This window comes from Sarcophilus harrisii, chromosome 6, assembly GCF_902635505.1.
Source record: "Sarcophilus harrisii chromosome 6, mSarHar1.11, whole genome shotgun sequence".
NCBI classification, from domain to species: domain Eukaryota; kingdom Metazoa; phylum Chordata; class Mammalia; order Dasyuromorphia; family Dasyuridae; genus Sarcophilus; species Sarcophilus harrisii.
Window position 1 is genome coordinate 202,164,961 of NC_045431.1, and position 23,256 is coordinate 202,188,216.

At 42.2% G+C, this 23,256-nt stretch overlaps 1 protein-coding gene across 1 annotated transcript in view; it reads left to right on the forward strand.

Moving 5' to 3' along the window:
* The window catches only part of SWAP70 (switching B cell complex subunit SWAP70), a 74,581-nt gene extending 52,788 nt beyond the window's left edge, over nucleotides 1-21,793 (forward strand). Inside the window, exons 7-12 of the mRNA XM_003773573.4 lie at nucleotides 451-632; nucleotides 8,295-8,402; nucleotides 9,653-9,819; nucleotides 15,833-16,031; nucleotides 20,432-20,528; nucleotides 21,057-21,793. Of these exons, the coding sequence (XP_003773621.1) occupies nucleotides 451-632; nucleotides 8,295-8,402; nucleotides 9,653-9,819; nucleotides 15,833-16,031; nucleotides 20,432-20,528; nucleotides 21,057-21,163 (860 nt within the window). The 3' untranslated portion in view covers nucleotides 21,164-21,793. The remainder of the gene's footprint in view (nucleotides 1-450; nucleotides 633-8,294; nucleotides 8,403-9,652; nucleotides 9,820-15,832; nucleotides 16,032-20,431; nucleotides 20,529-21,056) is intronic.
* Nucleotides 21,794-23,256: the final 1,463 nt, after the last annotated feature.

Genomic DNA, 23,256 nt, shown 5'->3' on the forward strand with positions numbered 1-23,256 from the left:
ATGGCCTCCCCTTGGGACCATCTGGGGGGAGAGGAAGATTCTGGGTTTTTTCTTTCTTGCTCTCCTGTTTCAGCGACAAAACTCTGGGCTTTATGGAGAGTGAGGAAGGCTTCTGTGAAAATTGGCAGCCGCACCTGGTCGCTTTAAACACTTTGAACGGTTGTGTGGAATAGCACCTCACAGAATCTGGGAGGGGGAGTCAGAACCAACCCTCAGTTTTCTCCATTTTCTTACCGGTCCCATTGTTTGGACAAGGATCTCTTTCCAGGGTCCAAGGTCAAGGGAACAAAGAAATATCTTAGGTTCTTGGAGCTTTCAGAATCACTCTGGAGGAAGTGATTAACAAGAAATATCACACACACACATACACACACAATTAAAGCATCTCTGTAGCCAAGAGTAACGGTCATTTGCCTTCTTTTGTCCCTTCTTATGGAAAATACTTGACAGCCATTCATTCTACTCTGCACTTGTTGAAGCTGGGCAGTCCCCCCCCTCACAAGGAGGCCCGTCAGAGGCGGAAGGAGCTGAGGAAGAAGATGCTGGCGGAGCAGGAGGAGCTCGAGCGGCAGATGAAGGAGCTCCAGGTGGCCAATGAGACCAAGCAGCAGGAGCTGGAGCAAGTGAGAAAGGTGGGAGCGTCCTCGCTGCTGTGGGCCTTTGGGGAATGAGTGAATGAACAAGCCCTGAGCTCGGGCCTGCCCCAGCCCTGCTCCAGACCCCCTGCCCCGGACCTGGCCCTGCCCCAGCCCTGCTCCAGACTCCCAGACCCGGACCTGGCCCTGGCCCTGCCCCGGACCCTGCCCTGCCATGCCTCATCCTCCCCGGGCCTCTGGCTTTCCTCTCCCCATGGGAGCCGTTGGGAGGGCCTGCTGGCCAGCCTCACCCACGGCAAGCACGTGCCGGCCACTCCTATGGCGGATCCCCAGCGGTCAGGCTCTCCGCACAGGGAGGCCATTTTCTTGACCTGAAAAGTTTTACTGAACCCGTGCTCTTTGCTGGTTTTGGGCTGAAAGAGGAAATGAGGTGTCTGCCCTCAGCGAGCTTACCTTCTGAGGAGTCAGTATAAGTAGGGAGATCTAGGGAAGACTGGCAGAGTCCATGGAAGGGCTGGGGGCCTGCCCCAAGGAGGCGGCCTTGTGCCTGCTGTGTGCATCGGGCCAATTCCGGGGGGGGAGGGGGCAGACTGGTCTGTACCAGCGCACCTCGACTTCCCTAACTTCCTAAGAATGGACGTTGGGCCCTCGGGGAGACGCTCACACAGCAGTGTCGGGTCACGTCCGATTTGCCCCCTTTTCTCAGCTTCCGACCCTCCCCCCTCCACTGCAGAAGGGGCTTTTTTCTTTAATTTCCTTCAGAGATCTCCCAGATGAGGGGATTCCTCTGCACCCCCTGCGGATCTTGCAGACTCCATCATGTGCTTCTTGCCTCTGATTTTCCAGCATCAACTTTTTTTCCCTCTGGGCCCTTAATAGTCCATAGTTCATGACTATGGCTTCCTTGTTATGAAACACATTCATTTCTGAGCAGACCCTGTGACATGTGACCCTGGCTGTTCACTGGAGTGTGCGCTGTGGTGCGGTCAGTCAGTGAGCATGTAAGAGACACCTGCTGTGGGCTGGGCCCCATACACAGATTAAACCCGGGGACCCGAAGACGTGGGAAATAGCCCCTGCCCTCAGAGAGCTGCTGTTCCACTAGGGAGAGGACACACATGTACCTAAGTGAAACAAGTGTAAGGGCATTTTGGGGTAGAAAGGGACATGTAGCTCCTGCTGGGCAAGCATCTGCTTCAGGATCATTGGATTTTTAGAGTTGAAAGAGATTTTAGGAACAATCTGGTTCGGCTCTCCCATTTCACTGGTGAGGATGTTAAGAGATTAGGTGACTTGCTCAAATCAAAATGGCTGATTTAGGACATTAGGGAGAGGCAGTGGGAATTTGGTATAGATTTCATAACAATCTGAAAATTTGGGCTTAAAAAAAACCCCTAAGAAACATACAACTCTTTAGGACTCCATGAAAGCGGGTCTGAAAAACAACAATTTTATGCATATCATAGGATCACATTTATTTTATTTTCATAAAATTTGACTGAGAATTAAATTGCCCAGTTGAAGGAATAAGAAATCCTAAGATATCAAACTGTTAAAATGGATGCTTTTAGAAAAATCTGATGATTCTCCGCTAGGTCGTGCAGCAGAAAGACTTGCAGGGCCTGGAGTCAGGAAGAGTCCTCATCCTGAGTTCAAATCTGGCCTCTGAATCTTATTAGCTGTGTGACCCTGGGCAAGTCACTTGTCTTAGAAATGTAAAATGATCTAGAGAAGGAAGTGGCAAAATACTTCAGTATCTCTGCCAAGAAAACCCAAGTTGGGTCATAAAGAGACATGATTGTGGCCTGAGAGCTCTGGAAGCGCCTGCCATCGATTAAGCCTCCCTCAAAGCCCATCGCTAGCTCTTGGGGCCGGATGTGGATTGTGTGCCACTCCCACCCCAGGGAGACAAACCTGACGCAAATGGCCGTGGGCTGTGGCCCTGCCTCTCCAAAATTCATTTTGAGGCCTTATTTTAAAGTTGGTCAGAGGGGAATTTAGGAGAGCTCTGGTGAGTCCCTGCCTTTGCTCTGTCATTTTGGCTTCCACACTCTTTGCGGGCCCCCATCCCCGACTAATGGCCTGCTGGACATTTTAAACTGGGGTCCAGTGGTCTTGCCAAACTCAGTATATCCCAACCAGAACTGACATTGCCACCAGAACCCACGGCTTGTGGCCATAGCCTCTGGGGCTGAGAAGTCAGTCAGAAGACATCTATCAATCATGTACTAGGACCTGGGCTAAGCCTGGGGGCTAGGAGCTCAAAGCAGAAGCAGACCCTGACCTTCAGGGAGCTTGTGTCCTACTGAAGGAAACAACATCCACACAAAGCTTGTCTCTTTTCGGTATTCCTACCCTGAGATTCCTATTTCCCTCCGGTCTCTCCAGCAGTGTTCCTTTTCCAGCTGCAGTTTTCTCTGCTCCATTTTCAGTTCCTCATATGACATGGGTCTGAGAGTCTTCCCCATCCCTCTCTGCCCTACTCGGGGTCCTGCTCTGCCCCCCTCGGGGTCCTGCTCTGCCCTCCTTGGGGTCCTGCCTAGCTTTTCAGTATCCTCATTAAATTGGCCTTTATTGAGAACAGAGTGCTGTACCTCTGATGTGTACAAGGGCACTGTCAGCCCCTCATTCCTCGGCTGCGGCAGTTTTGAAGACCAACTGCTCTCTAGCCATGGTTGCTCCCTTCCTGTAGTTGTGAGCTCAGCTCTCTCGAAGCTGAGACCGTTTGTGAGTTTGGGCCATGGCTCCCTTTCCTCTTGTGGCTCTCCCATGGAGCCACAGCTTCACATCCTCGGACAGCTCGGCTGCCTCGCGCACATCCTGCATCTCCAGGGAGGGGAAGTTGCATCTGTGGACAGGGAGAGTGTCCGTAATCTTCGTCATTGTTGCATAGCCAGTGACCATGGGGGGTGGAGGGGGGGGGGTCTCTTTACCTGGGACAGGCTCTCTTGTTCTACGTTAGCGCTCCAGGCCCTGCCTTCTGGGACCAGCAGAAGTGGTTTAGGAGCAGTGCTTCCTTTCCAGGGAAGTCACGACACCGGCCGTGGCTCTTTTTGCTTCCTTCGACCGTGCTCAGAAGCCTCTGCGACCCAAAGGAGGAATGCCAGCTTCTCTGTCCCGGGCCCTCTCCCTGCGCTTCCCCTTTATCTTTCCGGCCTTACCTTACACCAGCTCCTGTCACCTCCTCTACATTCAGTGAAATGGCCCTGACAGTTCCATCCCACCCTGCTCTCTCTTCCTTCCGTGCCTTTGTGCAGAGAGCCCCTCCATTCCTGGAGTATGTGGCTGCCTCTGCCTATGAAAGTTCAGACTTCAAAGTCTTTTTAAAGTTCAGTTTCTCCATGAGGCCTTTCTTGAAAATCATTTTCAGGAACAAAATTTTCCTTCTTGAGTTTTCCTAAATAAAACTCTTTCTTGATCCTCTGTGCTTATTTCTTATACCTGCTGTTTTCTGCCTGCCCTCTCCCCCGTTAAATTTTGTGCCCTTTAAGGAGAAGGACTCTTATAACTTTTCATTTATTGTTTCTCCAGAATTCAGCACATGACTTTGCACATGGTGGACTCCTAATAGATTTCCTTAAGCTTAAGCTGAATGATGCCTTGGTAGTTTTATGTGTGCAGGAAAATAAATGGCACATGTAGTGTTAGCTTGCAAAGGGTAGCTGGGCTTTGCAGAACTAGAGAGTTTGACGGATCTGGGAGACTTTTGTCTAACCCTTAACTGAATGAGAATTCTTTGACAGTGGCAACTGGCTGGGGACATGCGTCCTTAAAATGAAATCAAAAACCAAAGAAAATGGTCTTAGAGTGCAAGTGTTTCTTTCTGCCATGAGAAAAGTGAATTAACATTGTGACAACATTGCTTTTCTGGCTTGTTTTTGTTTTGCTGGTAAAGAGAACCTTGGAGGGAGTACAGGAGAAAATGGAGGATGAGAAAAACAGTAGTTTGTATTTGCCATAATGTTCCACTTTACTATGAAAGAAGGAAATTGGGAACTTTTATTTTCTGAATTATTTGATTGAGAGACAGAAAGAATGTTTGTATTCTGCTCAGTCTTCAAGGCCCCCAGGTGTTATGATATCCCTTTCTATATTTAAATGTCTTTGGGAAAATTTTTATAGTTTAGATGATTGGTGATATTTAAGTGGTAACACCAGAGTACTTTAAAAATAGGCCTTACTCTTGGTTTTTGTTCACAGGTTTGTGGTTGGTTGATATAAATCATTATTTGTAGACATGAAAAAAACAACCATGTTTTTGTGGTTTAAAACCCATGTGCTTACCTTATCACTCATGTTGCTTTTCCTCAAAGTTCTGAGGAAGAGTTGTCCTTGGCACTTTCCTGTAAGTTGTGGGACTTCAAAAACAAAAAAAGGCAAAACAAAATAGAAAAGTCACTTAAGGAAACATTGTTTCTCTGAATCTGTGTTCATAGAATGACTGTCACTAAACAAACTTTCCCCCTTTGGAGCATGAAGTGATCTTAGTCTAGTCCACTTTTTGTTTATCACAATTAGTTTCTTGGTTCACTTGTTTGGGTGCCTTCAGTGGTTGTCACAAGGAAATAAAAATAAGTACATATGCACACATGGGGCAACCAGGTAGCACAGTGGATAGAGTGCCAGGCCTGGCGTCAGGAAGACTCATTCATCTTCATGAGTTCAAATCTGGCTTCAGACACTTACTTACTGTGTGATCTTGGGTAAGATAGCCCATTTACCTCAGTTTTCTCATCTGTAAATGAGGCAATGGCAAAGCACTCCAACACTTTACCAAGAAGTGACCCCAAAGCAGGGGTCAGATATGATTAAAATTGACTCAATAACAAGCACACACACACAGAAGTGAGAGAGCTTAGTTAATAGTAATTATACCTCATGCTATTATAGTGCTTTGAAGTCTGAAAATTCAAGAATTATTATCTCTTTTAATTCATGTCTAGTATTCCCTGCGGTATACCATGCTTCCATAATAATAAACATAAATATAAATAAGATATTACAAATATAAAATATAACATAAATATGATATAAAATAAATAAGTAAAATAAAATAAGCATAAAAATATTTATTTATATCTTGTTTTATATCATTCTTCACTTTTCAATATCCATCACTCACCCAGTCATCCCTTCTAATAAGAATAAAAAATACAGTTAAAGTACACATTAAGTCAATATGCTATTGAAATGTACCACACAAATAATCTTTGCAAAGAAGGGAAGTAGGCACATTTTTTGGGGGGACCAAGTTTGGTGATTACAGTTTCACGGCATTCTGTTTTACTGTTTTTTCTTCTTTCCTTTGCATTGTTGACCTGCAGGTTATCATCCTTAAATCTGCTGGAGATATCCCAGAGGCTTATTCCATTCTGAGTGTTGAATTCCTCACTGTCCTGTGGGTTGCCTTGCCATTGCTCCCCCAATCCCTTGGGCCTTGCCATCTACCCTGCAATTTTGCCTGCTCAAGGACTTTCTGGCCTTTATGTGTTGTCTTCCCCAATCGAGTTCATTGAGAACAAGATCTGTCTCCATTTTCTTTTTACATCCACAGTGCTTTGCACATAGTGAATCTTAAATGCTTCTCCATTCTATTCCAAATAACAGTTTGTTTAGCCATTTCCCAATCATTGGGAATCTACTTTATTTTCCAGATATTTGCTACTACAAAAGGTCCTGCCATAAATATTTTGGGGAAGCCTTTTTTTTTTTTTTTTTTTTTTTTAAATCATGGATCTCAGGGTGATTTATTAAGTAGATATAATGTTTTTTTTTAAATAAATGTATTACCATAAAGAAAGGATATTTTCATAAGAGTAGACTCACTGGGGCAGCTGGGTGGCGCTGTGGATAGAGAGCACCAGCCCTGAAGTCAGGAGGACCTGAGTTCAAATGTGCTTTCAGACACTTAACACTTCATTGCTGTGTGACCCTGGGCAAGTCATTTAACCCCAATTGCCTCAGCAAAAAAAAAGTCTGAGTGGGCACATTTTAAAAAATGAATTTTGCCAGGAAGCCATCATCAGGATTTTGTACCTTTCAAATTGACAATAACTGACTTAGAAAGGGAAGTAAAGCTTGCGTCTCATATTGTAAGGAGCCTCCTGCTTCATTCCTTGAAGTTCATCCAAAAAGATTTGGGTTTTTCAAAGGGTTCTAAGTTAACATGAATCATTACAAAAGCAAATGCAACTTGGGCTTTATTGAGAGAAGTGTAATGGGCAGAGCTAGAATGGGCGTGTTTCAGTGTATGGTGCCGTATCCAGAGCACGATTGGGGTACTTGTATTTAGTTGGGAGGTTGTCTGCCACGAGAGCAAAGAAATGGGGATATTTAGCGGACTTGGGGCAAATAGATGTCTTCTCTCACACAGAAGGGAGATTAACCTGTTTTGTTTTTTTTACTAATTCTGCCCTCTAGAGCCAAGTAGAAGCTAATAAGAGGCAGATTTAGACGTGATTTTGCTTTCTGGAAAGACAACCTTCCCAGTAGTTAGAGCTGTCCCGGAGTGGAGTGAGTTGCCCGTGAGGAAGTGTAGTCTCTTTCAGCCTGAGTCAGGAGAAACGACTTGTTGGGAGTCTGGTGTGGGCTGGGCCAGGTGATCTCTGAGCTGCTTTGAGTTAACCTTACATGGGGGGAAATACTTGAAAATGTTACCGTGGCCAAGAAATCCTCCTTATGCATACCTACTGGCCTAGGGAATAACCACTCAGTGCTAGGAAAGGCATGAAAGTTCTATGGCCCTACTGGAGCGCCATCCTGTGACTCTGAGGGGAAAACTCCCTCCAGTGGCTATTGTTCCTTTATATGTATTATCTCTCTTAGGATATAATCTCCTTGTGGACAAAGACTATCTCTGTTTTGTCTTTGTGTTCTTAACACCAGCCCGGTGTCTGGCACATAATAGTACCATAATAAATACTCACTTTATTATTTATTCATACATGAATGCCTGCCTATACTTTATCCTCTGCAGAAATAGTCTTTAATCTTCAGTCACTTTCCTAGGTTAAATAATAATTTATTTAATTTAATATTTTAAAGTATTGGTTTGGTTTAATTTTACATCTGTGATCCTCTTAGAGATAGAAGCTTGGGGGTTAAAAATTCTGTGGCCTATTAACTTTTTAAAAGAATAATTTGCGAATCAATACTGCCTAGTACCTGGCAGTTTAGTCCTAGAATAAGAACTTAGATATAAAGTATTTTGATCTTCAAGGAAGCTGCTTTTTCCTTTTTTTCCAACACAGTAACAAGAAACTTTTCTTAGAAAAATATGATGCATATGTATAAATATGTATGTATGTTTATAATAGTTTCAGGGGTTCCCCCCTGCATGGAAGGTATGTAAATTTTTATATTAGTAAGATCCTGCTTATACTATTAAAAAAAAAAAAAAGAAAAATATTATGCTTTTACTGATGATTATTTACTTAGATTGTAAGGGGTTTGATGTTAGGATCAGCACATCTGTTTATTAGAATTGAAAGCAAGAATGTGCAGTTTTTAAATAGAAGTTCAAAGAGGATTATTTTTCAAACTTAGTACCTTGTGATTCATGAGGTTGCTTGAATACTCTGCAATGTATTTAAATGATCCTTTAGGGACAGTGAGTATGATATTACTGTTCTCCAAATTTGTATGTAATTGGTCAAATCACTTTTTTGTTAATCTGTTTTTTTTGGCTAAATTACATAGAAACTGGAAGAAGCTGCATCTCGTGCTGCAGAAGAGGAGAAGAAACGCCTTCAGACTCAAGTGGAACTACAAGACAGGTTTAGCCTGGAGCTGGAAAGAGAGAAACTAGTAAGAATCACATCTGGGTTAAAGAAAAGCACGTTTTTCTCACACCCACCAGTGTAACACTAGGAGGATGGGCCCTGTTCCTTGTTCTGACAAGTGGCTTTACCTTTCCAGGATTCAATGAGGGGACTTGACTAGATCATTTCCAAGTTCCTTTTTAACTCAATGACTATTACTCCTTATTTTCCTTTTTTTCCTTCTTTCTCCCTTACCAGATATTTTCTTTTTTTTTTTTTTTTCCAATAATATAAAACTGCTTTTACTATCGTGTCTCAAATAACAAATCTCATTGAACTCATTGAGCAGTTTCTTTCTCTCCCTGTGGCCCCACGTGTCCCTGCTGCGGTCAAGGAATGGGGGAGAGGGAAGAAAAAGAGACTCTTTACTTTATGCATTATTTTCCTCTATACCAGATATTTTCTTAAATGAAAAGGGTATGGGTTAGTGGAATGAGATGTCTTCCATCAGCCTGCCTTTAGGTCTGCTCTTCTTACTAAGGAGCATTGATCCAACCAGAATTACCCAGAAATCTAGGCCCCCTAACTCCTTCCCTAAAGCAGTTTCTCATTGTTTGGAATAAAAGAGGCTGTGACTGTCGGTGTCGGTGAGAAAAAAGGAGATGGGGCTAGTGCGTGGAGGTTTGAGAGGCTCTTAGCTTTAAGACTTTCTTTTCCTTCAAGTTTGAGGCTTTTGGTTAAGCACCTTTGCTTTTAGTTGAGGAGGGACTATTCAAATACTCTTGCCCAGTTCATTGCTAGAGTCTGCCCAATAGAGTTGGAGGTGTTCCTGGATGGGAAGTGATAGCTTAAGATCTCTAGTCCAGGGGAGCCAGATGCAAGAGGGAGAGGGGAGAGAGGCAGTGGGCAGGGACTGAGAAAGTCCCTTCCTCTTCCTCCTGAAATACATAGCAGTCGTGGCTGACTTGTACTCCTTAGCCCTTTGCTTGTCTTCAAAAGGACCAGGGTCATTCCTCTTTACCCCTTACTGGCAGCCATTAGTTGCTTTTCAATAAAAGAAAAAATATTTAAGGGAATGAGATTCTGGAGAGAAAATATTCTTGATCATAGGAAGGAAATTTTTTAGAGGGATGAGCAGATTAGGGCATTAACATTCTATTTGATTCTGATTTTTATATTAGAATGGGATATCCCTTTTTGAAAGGTGGTCAGATGGTAGTTGCATCCTGAGGGAGGAAGAGCAGCATAAGGCCCTTCTTGGGGCGGAACTTGAAACTTCTCATTTTGTGCCATCAGATCCGGCAGCAGATGGAAGAACAGGTGGCCCAGAAGTCATCGGAACTGGAGCAGTATCTGCAGAGGGTCCGTGAGCTTGAGGACATGTACCTGCAGCTGCAGGAGGCCCTGGAAGACGAGAGGCAAGCTCGCCAAGATGAAGAGACAGTCAGGAAGCTCCAGGCCAGGTGCTGGCTCCTTCTGCTTTGTGCACGGATAAGTTTTCTCATTAGCCCGACCAAACAGGAGCAGCCATTCACAACCAGTTAAATAGGAGGTTTATTTTATTCGGACGCAGCACTAGCCCTAACAGGTTGTCCGTGGCTTCTTGACAATCTCCTTCCAGTCCAAATACACGTGTGTAGTTTTGGTTCTCAGAAGCAGCTCTCGGATTGCCAATAAGTTATCAGTGAAAAGTGTTTCAAGGGAGAGAGTTTCCCGCACTAGTTTAGAAACTACGGCCTCAGACCAAACAGCCCAATGTCCCAGCTTTTGGCCGGTCTTGCTGGTTCCTCCTGACTCTTGGGGGTCAGGCTGGTTTCTGAAAGCGTCTGTCAGAGCCTTCAGATGTTCCCCAAGGATGTTCCCCTCGGTTCCCGTATCGCCTGTGGGATGTGTCTGTTATCTCAGGCTGAACCTTCCTGAGGGTGGGGGGGCTTCACAGTGGCACTCGAAGCCCCTTTCAGAGGGGTGGAAGGGCTTTGATCTGGATCAGTGGAGGGAGCCAGGAACCTTCTCAGGTATTCTAACAGCCCTCCACTAGAGCATGACTATGTCTTGGATGTAGATTTCCTCTCTAAATTATTGAACAAATTTTCACATCCCAAGCTCACAATGGCCCAGAGATGCCTGATGTTAGGGCCGATGCCATGGATGAAATGTGTGTGCCTCTGGGCAGAAAGCTACCTCTAAAAAGCCGGTGGCCTTCAGTAGAATTATGGCCATTTTGGTCAGTTTTTAGGCAGAAATTGATTGGGAAAGAGAAGGTGATATTATTTTGGGCTGAAATCTGCACTGGAGACTTGAGATTTGTCCCAACTATAGAGTATCATATCTGGTTTGGGGGCTAAGTTTCACCAAGACAGGAAAGGGGTTGAAAACCATTTTACAAACAGGTTGAAGGAACTAGAAATATTAAAACTGCTTTCAAAACTTTCACTTTCAGCCTTAAGCCATTACCTCCCCTTCCATTTTCCCCTTCCCTTTCTAGGAGTAAAACTCCTAAAAAAAAAAAAAAAAAAAATCTGTAATCTGCAGTTAAAAAACAAAACAAAACAAAACAACACATCACTTTAAAGGAAGAAAGTGATTTCTCTCCAGCAGAGGTATCAACCTTAAGACAAAGAGAGGTGGGGGAAGGACCCAAAGTGAGAGCTAAACCAGATTAAAGTGTAATTGGGAAATGTCTAGCAAAATAAAACAGCAACAACAAAACAATACAACACAATATAGATCATTTTAATTTGTGGTTTTCTAATATGAAACCTGCAGGGAACTGTGATTCTGCTTGATCAGCCGCAGCCCATCAGGTCAAACCCTTTCCCCCTCATTTCCTCTTGTTAAATAAGATTTTTAAATATATACCTATTAGCCACTGATCACAACCTTTACTAGGGTTAAACTTGAAGGAAGAACATAGATCATGTGAAAGTCCCACTGGGATTGAAAGTGATGTCTTCAATTTTTGGAACTAGGACTTTACGGATGAAACTCTTGAAATACTTCATGATAGAATTGGCCACAGGAACATCTTTAGGCCTGTGGCAGCCAGTAGTAAACATTTATTAAGCACCTACTGTGTGTCAGGTATGGCGCTAAGCAATGAAGGTACAAATGAAAGGGAAGATGGGTCCTGCCCTTGAGGTACTAATCCATCTGGGTAAAGACAGCCCACAAAAGGAAGCTGAAAAGGGCAGAGGGTGCCAGAGGTGATCTGGCAAGGGGGGCATGATGTTCATGGAATCAAAAGCAAGTAGAGCATCTAATGAAAAATGAAGTTAGCTGGAGAGGACTGAGGCTACTGTGGAGGAGGCCCTGCTCCAGTCAGAGGGGACAGGGGGCTGAGGAGGGGCCACATACCAAAGCTGAGCCCTGAGGTTTCAGGGGCGAGGGAGGACGCCCCTGGAGCCAAACCAAGCCGAGCCGTTTTCTCAAACGATGCCTTTCACAACAAATGGCTTGGAGGCAAGTATGCTGAGAATAGACATTTTACCTTGAGCTACTTGAAAACCATATATATCTTTTAGAAGCAGGAACCCATTTGGGACAAATGATAATGATATCTCTTTTTAAAAATGCTCAGAAGTGAAGGAAAAATGGGGCTGAGTTTTAACATGAATTTAACTCATGCTCAAGAAGAAATTCCTTGGTAGTGCAAGGTTGCTTGAGAAACGTGATTGAGGGACTCTTCTTCATGGAATTCTGTAAAAAACTGAGTCTTAGTGCTGGGAATTATTCTCTAGAACCTAGTCTGACTTTTTCCTTTTACAAATGGAAGACACTGAGTACCCAGAGGGGACTATTGGGTTTCCAGAGGAGCCATGACTAGAACTGAGGTATCGGAAGGTCCAGGCCAGTGTTCCTTTTGCCATGTTGTCAGTGGGCCTTCCTGAAAGCTGGGGCCTTGATTAGATGATTTGCAAAGTTCTTTAAGATGATTATTCTCTAATTTTATAAGTTAATCATAACTTGCCATGGCTAAGCTTGTAATTCATTAAAAAATTTTTTTTTGTTTAAATTACATTATATATTATATATATCTATCCAGGTTGCGCTTGCCAAAAAAGACAAAGTTGGAAGGAACGTTAAAAATAAACAAAATTTTTCCAACTTGATTGCCTTATAGGAAGAGCATAAAAGGCAGGGTTTCATTATTAGAAGGCAAATATGTTTACAATATAAAGCTTACAACCAGAGAAGGCAGGTTTTGGTTAGCCAGTACCATAATATTCTGATATTTGGCTCCTCTTTGAAAAATATAGTCATAACATGGTGAAAAAGAGGAAGAAAGCCCTCTTCAAAACAAATTCTGGAGCAGTAGAATGTACAGAAGAATGGGGGGAACAGTTTTCCAGCCCAAGACAGGTTAGGAGGTCGGCAGGAAAGGTCTGTTGTACCAGGTAAGCTCGGAGCACCGTCCAGCCCAGGCCATACCCAGCAAACCAGTAGGAGGCCTTGGGAACACTGGCGGTTCCCAGACCTCTCAGCCCACAGAAGCAGTCAGACGACTAGTCAGAAGGAGGTTGCAGGAGTCCCTTTGCGGGGAATCGGAGCTTAACTTTGTATATTCCAGCAGATATCTCTTCTTGCCTTAGTGCTCAGAGTCATTAGTACAGAAGTGCCTCCATGGTCTCCAGTTTGGAGATCTCCTCAAGAAAAATCGAAATGCACCTTCCTCAGGCCTTTAGTCCTGTGCATTTCTTGTCCATGCCCTCCCTGCAGAGGATCCACTCAGCCTAGAAGAGCCTTCCTTTAGGTGTTTTCAGATTCTGTGGCTAACAGCACTCCAAGGGCTGTTATCTGCTGGCCTTTGCTTTCTGTACGTGGACTGACATTTCTGTGATGGTAATGCTTATGGTACTTTTTGCACCTCATTGGTAGTTCCCTCATTGGTAGTATGCTGCAGCCAATTTTTGACAATGCTGTGTCTCCCTTTTGTCCTTTGCCGATCTGCACTTTTGATTCTTCAAAGAATGGTCATGTCTGATACTTGGAAGTCATGGCAACATCTTGGGCATTTTGGTCTTTTCTTTGTCTCTTTTTTGTGTCCTTTATTTTTTCTGATTTTGCATGTATATTCATTCATTTTTTAAATATACATTTCTTTATGAATCATGTTGGGAGAGAAAACTCAGAACGATAGAAAAAAAAGAGAAGAAAAAAAACCAAGTGAACATAGCATATGTTGATTTACATTCTATAGTTTTCTTTCTGGATGCAGATGGCGTTTTCTATCTAAAGTTTTATTTATTGCTTTGGATCACTGAACCACTGGGAAGAACCAAGTCTTTCATAGTTGGTCATCGCACATTCTTGCTGTTGTTGTGTATTATGTATTCCTGGCTCTGCTTGTTTTTCTCAGCATCAGTTTGATGCTTTCCAGGCCTTTCTAAAATCAACTTTTTCATCACTTTTTATAGAACAGTAATATTCCATAACATATTCATATACCATAACTTATTCAGCCATTCCTCAATTGATGGGCATCTATTCATTTTCCAATTCTTTCCAAGTCTACCACCAAAAGAGCTGCCATAGTCATTTTTGTATTTGTAGGTTCTTTTCCCTCTTCTTATGATTTCTTTGGGATACAGACCCAGCAGAGACACTGCTTAGGCAGTTTTACTCAATCTGAGAGGTGTGAGATGTCACCTCAGAGTTGTCTTAATTTGCATTTCTCTAATTTGTAGTGATTTAGAGCTTTGTTTCATATGATCATAGATGGCTTTAATTTCTTCATCTGAAAATTGTCTGTTCATATCTTTGACTATTTATCATCTGAGGAGTGACTTGTATTCTTAAAAATTTGACATAGTTCTCTATATATCTTAGAAATCAGGTCTTTATCAGAAACATTGGCTGTAAAATTTTTTTCCCTAGTTTTATGCTTCCCTTGTTTGCATTGCTTTGTATGTGTAAAACCTTTTTAACTTAATGTAATCAAAGTTGTCCATTTTGCATTTCATAATGTTCTTTAGTTATTCTTTGGTCATAAATTCCTCCCTTCTCCAAAGATCTGATAGGTGAACATCCTTTTCTCTCCTAATTTGTTTATGGTATCACTCCTTATGCCCAAATTACGTATCCATTTTGCCCTTATTTTGGTATGGGGTGTGCCAATTTTCTGACATATATATTGGTCTTTAAAAGTTGGTTTTTAATCCCAGAGAAAAGCTTGGGGGTCTTGGAAAGGCTTCAGAGTTTTCCACGTAGAGCCCAGTTCACTCTCCTCCTTCTTTTCAATTTCACGGTTCATTGTCCACTGAAGGGCCTGTAAAAGGCGCATGGAGCACTGAAGCAGCTGAACGAACTTCCCTCCACCTGTGCAGATCAGAGGAAGGATGATAAACCATCTACTTGGTTTCAGCTCATGAAACAAAGGCCTTGTGCTGAATGTAACAAATGCTATTTGTTGATTGTTGATGATAAAAATCAAGGAAATAACCTTTTTTTTCTCCTTGTGGCTGGGCTTATTTTTATCCTAATTGCTCATGTTGAGTGGTTAAGTTGCTCTTTATAAGGCTGCCAAATAAGATAAGATACCCAGGATGGGTGAAAGGGGCTGTGCAGTAATTCGTGTGAAAAAAGGCCTTGGAGTTTTATCGGATTGCAAGCTCAGAGTGGCTGCCAAAAAGCGACTGTGATCTCGAGGCAGTGCCCGGAGTAGGGGAGGCCATGGTCTGGCCCGAGCACTTCTGGAGCTCCTTCCCGGGTCCCACGTGTGGCATGGGCCCTGAGCCCATGGGGAGCTCTGGGGAGCACGGCCTTCAGTGTCACAGCAGGTCTGGACCCTGTGAGGCGGATGCCCGCTGCGGGAGGGATGGATTCATGCCGTGCTCGGCCCAGAGGGAAAGCCAGGACCGGGGGCAGGGGGTCAGCACAGGGGCAGACTTTCTAACTAAAGACGTGAGACGATAACCTGGCAAGGCAAGTCAATGAACCTGCGTCCATTAAGCCCCTCCCATGGGCCAGACGGGCAAGGCGACTTCCAGCCACTGAGGGAATTATTGACTGGGGGGCTGCCCCCTCCCCGCCTGGTAGGTTTGTAACAGGGCCTGAGGGGGCCAGGAAGTGAGATGGCAGATCCTGAAATTTCCTGTCAATTTGCTTTCTGTTTATTTTAGGGGAATTACAGATTTTGTATCTGACCTGCAAGTGGTGATTCCCGACTCTCCGTATCAGGTTCTCTTCTATGTGTGTGCATGGAGTTTCCTGTCCCTGATAGTCATGGTCAGCCCATCTCTGGTGCTTGGACACAGGCTGCTCCGACAGCTTCCCCATCCCCGTAGTGCATGTTCCTCCTGGGTGACCAGGAGCACTGCCTGAGGGCCTGGAAGAGATTCCCGGTCCTCCTCCCTTTTGTCACCACCCTCCTCCCACAGATGCTTGTGTTTCACCCCGGCAGCTCTCTCACCAGCAGGGGTTGCCGGGGCTGAGATGACAGGGTTCCGTCCCCCGTCTGATCCCCACCTCTCCCTGCAGGCTGCTGGAAGAAGAGACCTCTAAGAGAGCTGAGCTGGAACGCTGGCACATGGAGCAGCAGCAGGCCATCCAGACCACCGAGGCCGAGAAGCAGGAGCTGGAGAACCAGCGGCTGCTCAAGGAGCGTGCGCTGCAGGAAGCCATGCAGCAGCTGGAGCAGCTGGAGCAGGAGAGGAAGCAGGCTCTGGAGCAGTATGAGGTGGGCTGGAAGCTGGAGGCAGGCCCTTCTGCTTGCTGCAGGCACTGGCTTCCTTCGTTTTATTTTTTAATTTTATTCTGAATTTAATCAACATCAAATAAGGGGGATATTTCCATATACAAAGTGGAAGAGAAAACCATTTTCTGTATGGCCAGCTTTTTAAAGGAATCTGTAATTCAGTGTCATACCTCACAGCCTTGTCTTTACTGTCTCCCTCCCTTGCCCTGACTTATTCCCACTCCATCCAGATGAAAAGAGAAAAAAGCAATACTTTTAACAAATAAACATGGCCGAGCAAAATAAATTCACATGTTGTCCATGTCCAAAAACATATATCTCATTCTGTTCATTTGGTCCTTTACCCTTCTGCCAGGAGGTGGGAAATGTCTCCATCATTGGGCTTTCGGAGTTGTATATGGTCTTTACATGGATCTGAATTCTTAAATCTTTTCAAGAGTTTTTTTCTTAATGTTTTTGGATCAATTCACAATTCCACCACCAGTTCATTAGTGTCTCTGTTTTCCCACATCCCCTCCAACATGTCAACTCAACCAGTCTGCTAGGTATGAAGTAGTACCTCAAGAATTGTTTTAATTTGCATTTCTCTGACCAGTTATGATTTAGAACATTTTTTCATATGACTATAGATGACTTTAATTTCTTCTCAAAATTGTCTGTTCATATCCTTTGACCATTTATCAATTGGAGAATGACTCGTATTTTTATAAATTTGGCTCAGTTCTCTATATGTTTTAGAAATGAGGTTTTTAAATCAGAAATATTGACTGTAAAATTGTTTTCCAGCTTTCTGCTTCCCTTCTAATCTTGAATACATTGGTTTTATTTGTACAAAAACTTTTTAATTTAAAGTAATCAAAATTGTCCATTTTGTATTTTATAATGGTCTTTTTCTTGTTTGATTATAAATTCTTCTTTTCTCTAAAGATCTGATAGATAAACTATCTCTTACTAATTTGTTTATAGTATCACTTTTTATACCTAAATCATGTACCCATTTTGACCTCATTTTGGTGTAGGATATGAGATGTAGGTCTGTGCTGAATTTTTGACATACTATTTTCCAGTGTTCCCAGCAATTTTTGTCAAAAAGTGAGTTTTTAATCCCAAAAGTTGGAGACTTCAGGTTTATCAAACAGTAGATTACTGTAGTCATTGATTATTGTGTCTTATGTGCCTAACCTGTTTCATTGATCCATCACTATGTCTTAGTACCAGATAGTTTTGATGACTGCTGCTTTGTAATAGAGCTTTAGGTTTGATATTGCTAGGCCACCTTCATTTGCCTTTTTTTTTTCTTCCATTAATTCCCTTGATATTCTTCACTCTTTGTTCTTTCAGATGAATTTTGTTGTTATTTGTCTTAGCACCATTAAGTAATTATTTATTTGGCAGTTTGATATGGCACTGAATAAGTAGATTAATTTAGGTAGAATTGTCATTTTTATTATATTAGTTCTGCCTATCCATGAGCAGTTGATATTTTTCCAGTTTTTTAGCTCTAATTTTATTGATATGAATAGTCTTTTATAATTGTTGTTGGTGGGTAAACTCCTAGGTACTTTATATTGTCAATAGTTATTTTAAATGGGATTTCTCTTTCTCTTGCTGCTGCCAACATAAGAAATGCTGATGACTTATGTTTATTTTATATCCTATAATTTTGCTAAAGTTGTTCATTGTTTCTAGTAGTTTTTTACTTGATTCTCTAGGATACATTGCCTAATCTAATTACTGTAATTTCTTGGCTAAAAAAGCTAACATTTCTAGTACAATATTGAAAGATAGTGGTGACAATGGGAATTCTTGTTTTACCCCTGATCTTACTGGGAATGTTTCTAGCTTGTTTGCATTACATATAATCCTTTTTGATGGTTTTAGATAAATGCTTCCTATCATTTTAAGGAAAACTCCCTATATTCCTATGGTTTCTAGTGTTTTTACCAGGAATGGTTTTTGTATTTTGTCAAATACTTTTTCTGCATCTATTGAGATAATCATTTGATTTCTGTTAGTTTTGTTATTGATATGGTCAATTATGGCAATAGTTTTCCTGGTACTGAACCAGCCCTGCAATCCTGGTATAAGTGCCATGTGATCATAGTGTATTGTCTTGCTGATAAGTTGTTGCAATTTTTTTTTTTGCTAATATTTTATTTAAGATTTTTGCATAGCATTCTTTAGGGGAATTGGTCTATAATTTTCTTTTTCTGTTTTGGTACTTCCTGGTTTGGTTATCAGTGTCATATATGTGTCATAAAAAGAATTTGGTAGATTGCCTCTTCCCTTATTTTTCCAAATCGTTTATATAGTATTGGAAGAATTGTACTTTAAATGTTTGGTAGAATTCACTTATAAATCCATCTGGCTCTGGAGATTTTTTTTTAGGGAGTTGATTAATAGATTGTTCAATTTCTTTTTCCAAAATGGGACTATTTAAGTAAGTTCCTCTGTTAATCTGGGCAGTCTGTATTTTTGCAAGTATTCATCCACATTTCACTTAGATTATCAGATTTTTTTGGCATATAATTAGGCAAAATAGCTCCTAAGTATTGTTTTATTTCCTTTTCATTGGTGATAAGTTCACTCTTTTCATTTTTGATATTGGCAATTTGGTTTGCTTTTTTCCTTTTTTAAATCAAATTTTTAAATCAAATCAAACCAAAGAGTTATCTATTTTGTTGGTTTTTTTTTTTTATAGAACTCTTAGTTTTATTTACTAATTCAATAGTTTTCTTTCAGTTTTATTTTTTCCCTTAATTTTCAGAATTTCTAATTTGATATTTGAGGTTTTAAAAATTTGCTAGCTTTTTTAGTTACATGCCAATTCATTGATCTCCTCTTGCACTGTTTTATTCATATAAGCATCTAGAGATATAAAATTTCCCTTAAGAACTGCTTTGGCTTTATCTTAAGTTTTGGTATGTTGTCTCATTACTGTTATTTTCTTAGATGAAATTATTGTTTCTTTGATTTGTTGTTTGACCCATCCATTCTTTAGGATTAGATTATTGAGTCCAATTAATTTTTGACTATTTTTCTGTGGCCCTTTATTACATGTAATTTTTATTGCATCATGATCTGAAAAGAATGCATTTAATTTTTTTGTCTTTCTGCATTTGGTTGTGAAGTTTTTAATGCCTTAATATGTGATCAGTATTTGTGTAGATGTCATGTACTACTAAAAAAGAGACATATTTCTTTCTATCTTCTTTCACTTTTCTTTAGAAATCTATCACACCTAACTTTTCTAAAATTCTATTCACCTCCTTAATTTCTGTCTTGTTTATTTTGTGGTTAGATTTATCTAGTTCTGAGAGAGGGAGGTTGAGATGCCCCACTGGTATAGTTTTATTTTTTATTTCTTTCTGCATGTCATTTAACTTCTCTAAGAATTTGGATGCTATGCCACTTGGTTACATATATATTTAATAGTGATATTACTTCATTATCTATGGTACCCTTTAGTAAAATGTAATTTTTCCTTATCTTTTTAAAGTAGATCTATTTTTGCTTTTGCTTTATCTGAGATTAGGATCACTATCTGTGCTTTTTTTATTTCAGCAGAAACATAATATATTCTGCCTCCTGCCTTTTACCTTTACTTTGTGTGTATCTTTCTGCTTCAATTGTGTTTCTTATAAATAACGTATTGTAGGATTTTGACTTTTAATCCACTCTCTTATATTATAATTTGTTCACTTGTCCCCCCAGTTGATGAACACTTACTTAGTTTCCAATTCTCTGCTACAATAAAAAAGTGTTTTTATGAGTTTTTTTTTTTTTTTTTTAAATGTATATGGGTTTTCTTCTGTCTTGGATCTTTTTGGGGGCATATGGACTAATAATGATAGGAGTCTCCTTTTCTTAAAAGCCTTCACTCAGCCCTACTCTTAACCTTTCTATCTTCCCAGCTACTTTTTCCTTTTCACATTTAAATTTTTAGAAATCAGTCAACAAGCACTTATTAAATGCTAGGGATAGTGCTAGTATCCCTAGCTAGTGCTAAGAATACAAGTGCCAACCCTGAAAATAATTCCCATTCCCAAAGAGTTTACATGCTAATGGAAAAGTTGCAAAGTACATAAAGAAAATGTAAAATGAATAATGCAAAGTGAATACATACAGGGATGAATTTTGAAGCATTTTGTATACGTCAGCTGCTGCTCTTCTACCTGCTCCTCCTATTTTTTCTTGTAGCTAATGCAGAGCTATTAAGATTTTTCAGCAATTACCCACTGATTCATTGAGCTTAAAGTCACATAAACTGATTTTTCTTCCTTCCTTCCTTTTTTTTTTTTTTTTTTTTTTTTACTAATGTAATGAGTATACATATTATAAACTCATCTTTCTAACCAAATTTACAACTCTCTTTGTTTCAGGGAGTCAAAAAGAAGCTAGAGATGGCAGCTAGAAAGACGAGGAGCTGGAAGGATAAGGTGGCCCAGCATGAGGGACTCATTCGATTGATAGAACCAGGTAAGGGCTCTGTGAAGTCAGCACCAAGTTCACCTGGGCTTTTAGAGCTCTGTTTGTCTGTGTGTGATTCTTGAACAGGGATCTTATCTCTTCTGTATCATGGAGTGCATTGCCAGTCTGGAGACTTCTCAGAATAGCGTCTTCTTATGCATGTGATAAAATATATATGGTTACAAAGAAAACATTATTACTGAAAGATGCTTGGAAAAATATGAAAAAATCATGTTCATGGATCCCGGGTCAGCTCCTGTTCTAGAATGTGCTTTTGGCCAAAAAGAATAGAAACCAAGGCTATTTATGGTAATTTTGTTTTGACTTTTCCTGGGAGCCAGCTTCTTAACTGGGGGAAATGCTCTGCTGATCAGAAGTATAACCTTCTACGGTCTAGAAGTGTAAATATAGGCGGGAGACAGAAAGCAAATTTTCATTTCGTTTCTAAGCACTACGATAATGGCATATGTGCCTATGAAATGTATGTATATGCTATACCATCTGATATAAAAGCTGACATAGACATGTGTTTTTCAGGTTCAAAAAATCCTCACTTAATTACAAACTGGGGACCAGCAGCTTTCACTCAAGCAGAGCTTGAAGAACGAGAAAAGAGTTGGAAAGGGAAGAAGAGCACGGAGTGACTGCCTCGGGCCCGGAGGTCAGGGGGAGCCGGGAGCTTTGTGCCAAAGATCACGTGGCGTGTGGCCCCGCGGCGGTGGCCTTCGTGCCGCCGGCTGGGCCAGCACGCCAAGGAAGCTGTCTCTTTGTGCACCTTTCATGCGAGGGCAGCAGAAGCAGCGTCACAGATGTCCCTCCTTGTCTGCTGGCCCTCATTCCCCACCCCTAGAAGACGGCTTTCGTTTTCCCTCCCACATGGAGAAAAACCACGTTTTGGACAGTCTATGGCAGTTCACTGTCTCCAGATAGATCTTTGTCTTTGTCACATATCCTCCTGCGGCTGGCGATGTGGGAACCTCCACTGCTCAGGAAGCTGACCAAGCCTTTAACATTATCCTGATCATTGGCCCACTGATGCTCTGCTGGGGCCATTGGGAATTGTGGTTCCCTGGTGGTTCCTCCAGAACATCTTTGGCCATATGGGATTTTCCCAAGTTCTTCAGGACTCTTTCCTGTCCTGCCCAAGAAACAGAGACCCTCCCCCATGTGCTTTCTTCTTCTCGAGTCTAATACTCCACTTCCCTAAATTCCCAGCCAGCTGTAGGCTGACCAAGGGAGCAGACATTCTCTGTGGCACACGACTGCTTTGTGTTCCCTAAGAACCTGGCAGGTAAGCTGCAGAAAAGCTGACCTTGGGGGCAAGCTCATTTGGAATTAAAAATGGGCTGTGGGGAATCCAGATTCTCAGCAGGTGGGTCCTAGAGCGCTTTGTATTATCCTGGTGACTAGTGACGGCCCATCCTTGCCCCAGTGACTTTCTGGGACCTGCCGCGTGTTGGGTGTGCTGAAGGAGACCTCCGATCAGAGCACGAGAGGCAGTGTGGTGCAGTGGGCAGAACGCGGGCCTCGAAGCTAGGAGCGCTCAGAGCAGACAAACCGGCTTCTCTCCACTCTCCAAGCCTGATTTGCCAAGAAGGTGCTGACCCTCTGGAGGGACTTTGCTCACGTGGAAGTTCCCTATGCCCCTGAAACCACAGGTCTGCTTCCTGGACCTAAGAACAGGGTGAAGGAGGCTGCTTGGATCCTCTGGCTGCCCTGCGTATCTTAGGAAGCCTCTCTGTACTTGTTTTGGGTTCAGATAGTAAGGGTGAGAACAAAGCCTTTTGAATCTGGTTGTGATCATGGTGGCGTGGGAACCAGCTTCTGACACTCATCACGGCATTCAGAGAGAATCCAGCTTTCATTTCTGCGAATCTTTTTCTTCTCTACCTAACAATAAATGGAGAAGGAGTCATGGCCACACACCCAGCCCCCTAACCCTGACATCACAGCGATGTTTCCCTTGGGATGGGAGTTCAGTGCTTCCTCCCTTGCCTCGGTGAAGAGGCTTCCATGAAAACAGCCCAGTCAGGCTTTCTTGTGAGAGCCCCCACAGCTCACCACCTCGTGGCTGGCTTCAGGGACTGAACTTCTCCACACTCAGGCTCGAGACCTTCCCAGTCTCACAGGAAACTCCAAACCGAGTTCCGGTTTGACTGGCGGAGCCTTCAAGAACCCAGGCTTGTTTTCATGCCATCCTACGGCGTCAGAGGAGTGTGATAGTGGAAGGCACAATTTAATAATATTAAACTATTCTGAAACGTCATGCATGCAGATTTATGTTACTTTCAGGGGTCCTCAAACTACGGCCCGCGGGCCAGACACGGCAGCTGAGGACGTTTATTCCCCTCACCCAGGACTATGAAGTTTCTTTATTTAAAGGCCCACAAAACAAAGTTTCTGTTTTTACTATAGTCCGGCCCTCCAACAGTCTGAGGGACAGTGAATTGGCCCCCTATTGAGGACCCCTGCTTTAGACAAATGCAGATACAATTGAAAAGGTTATAATCCTATTAGTTACTGCCTCTTATCTGAGTAAAAGACATTAACCGACAAAATGCCCTTACAGATTTTTAATCACGTTACTTTTGGCAATTAATTGAAACAGGTTTTATTTAATGATCACTTCTTCCTGCCTTTGTAAGCCTTATTTCCTAATTTTTAAAAGTCACTTCTCATCAGGATCTTTGAAAATTTGCAGATACAGTATGGGTTTCTGTTTCCTTCTATCCAGATA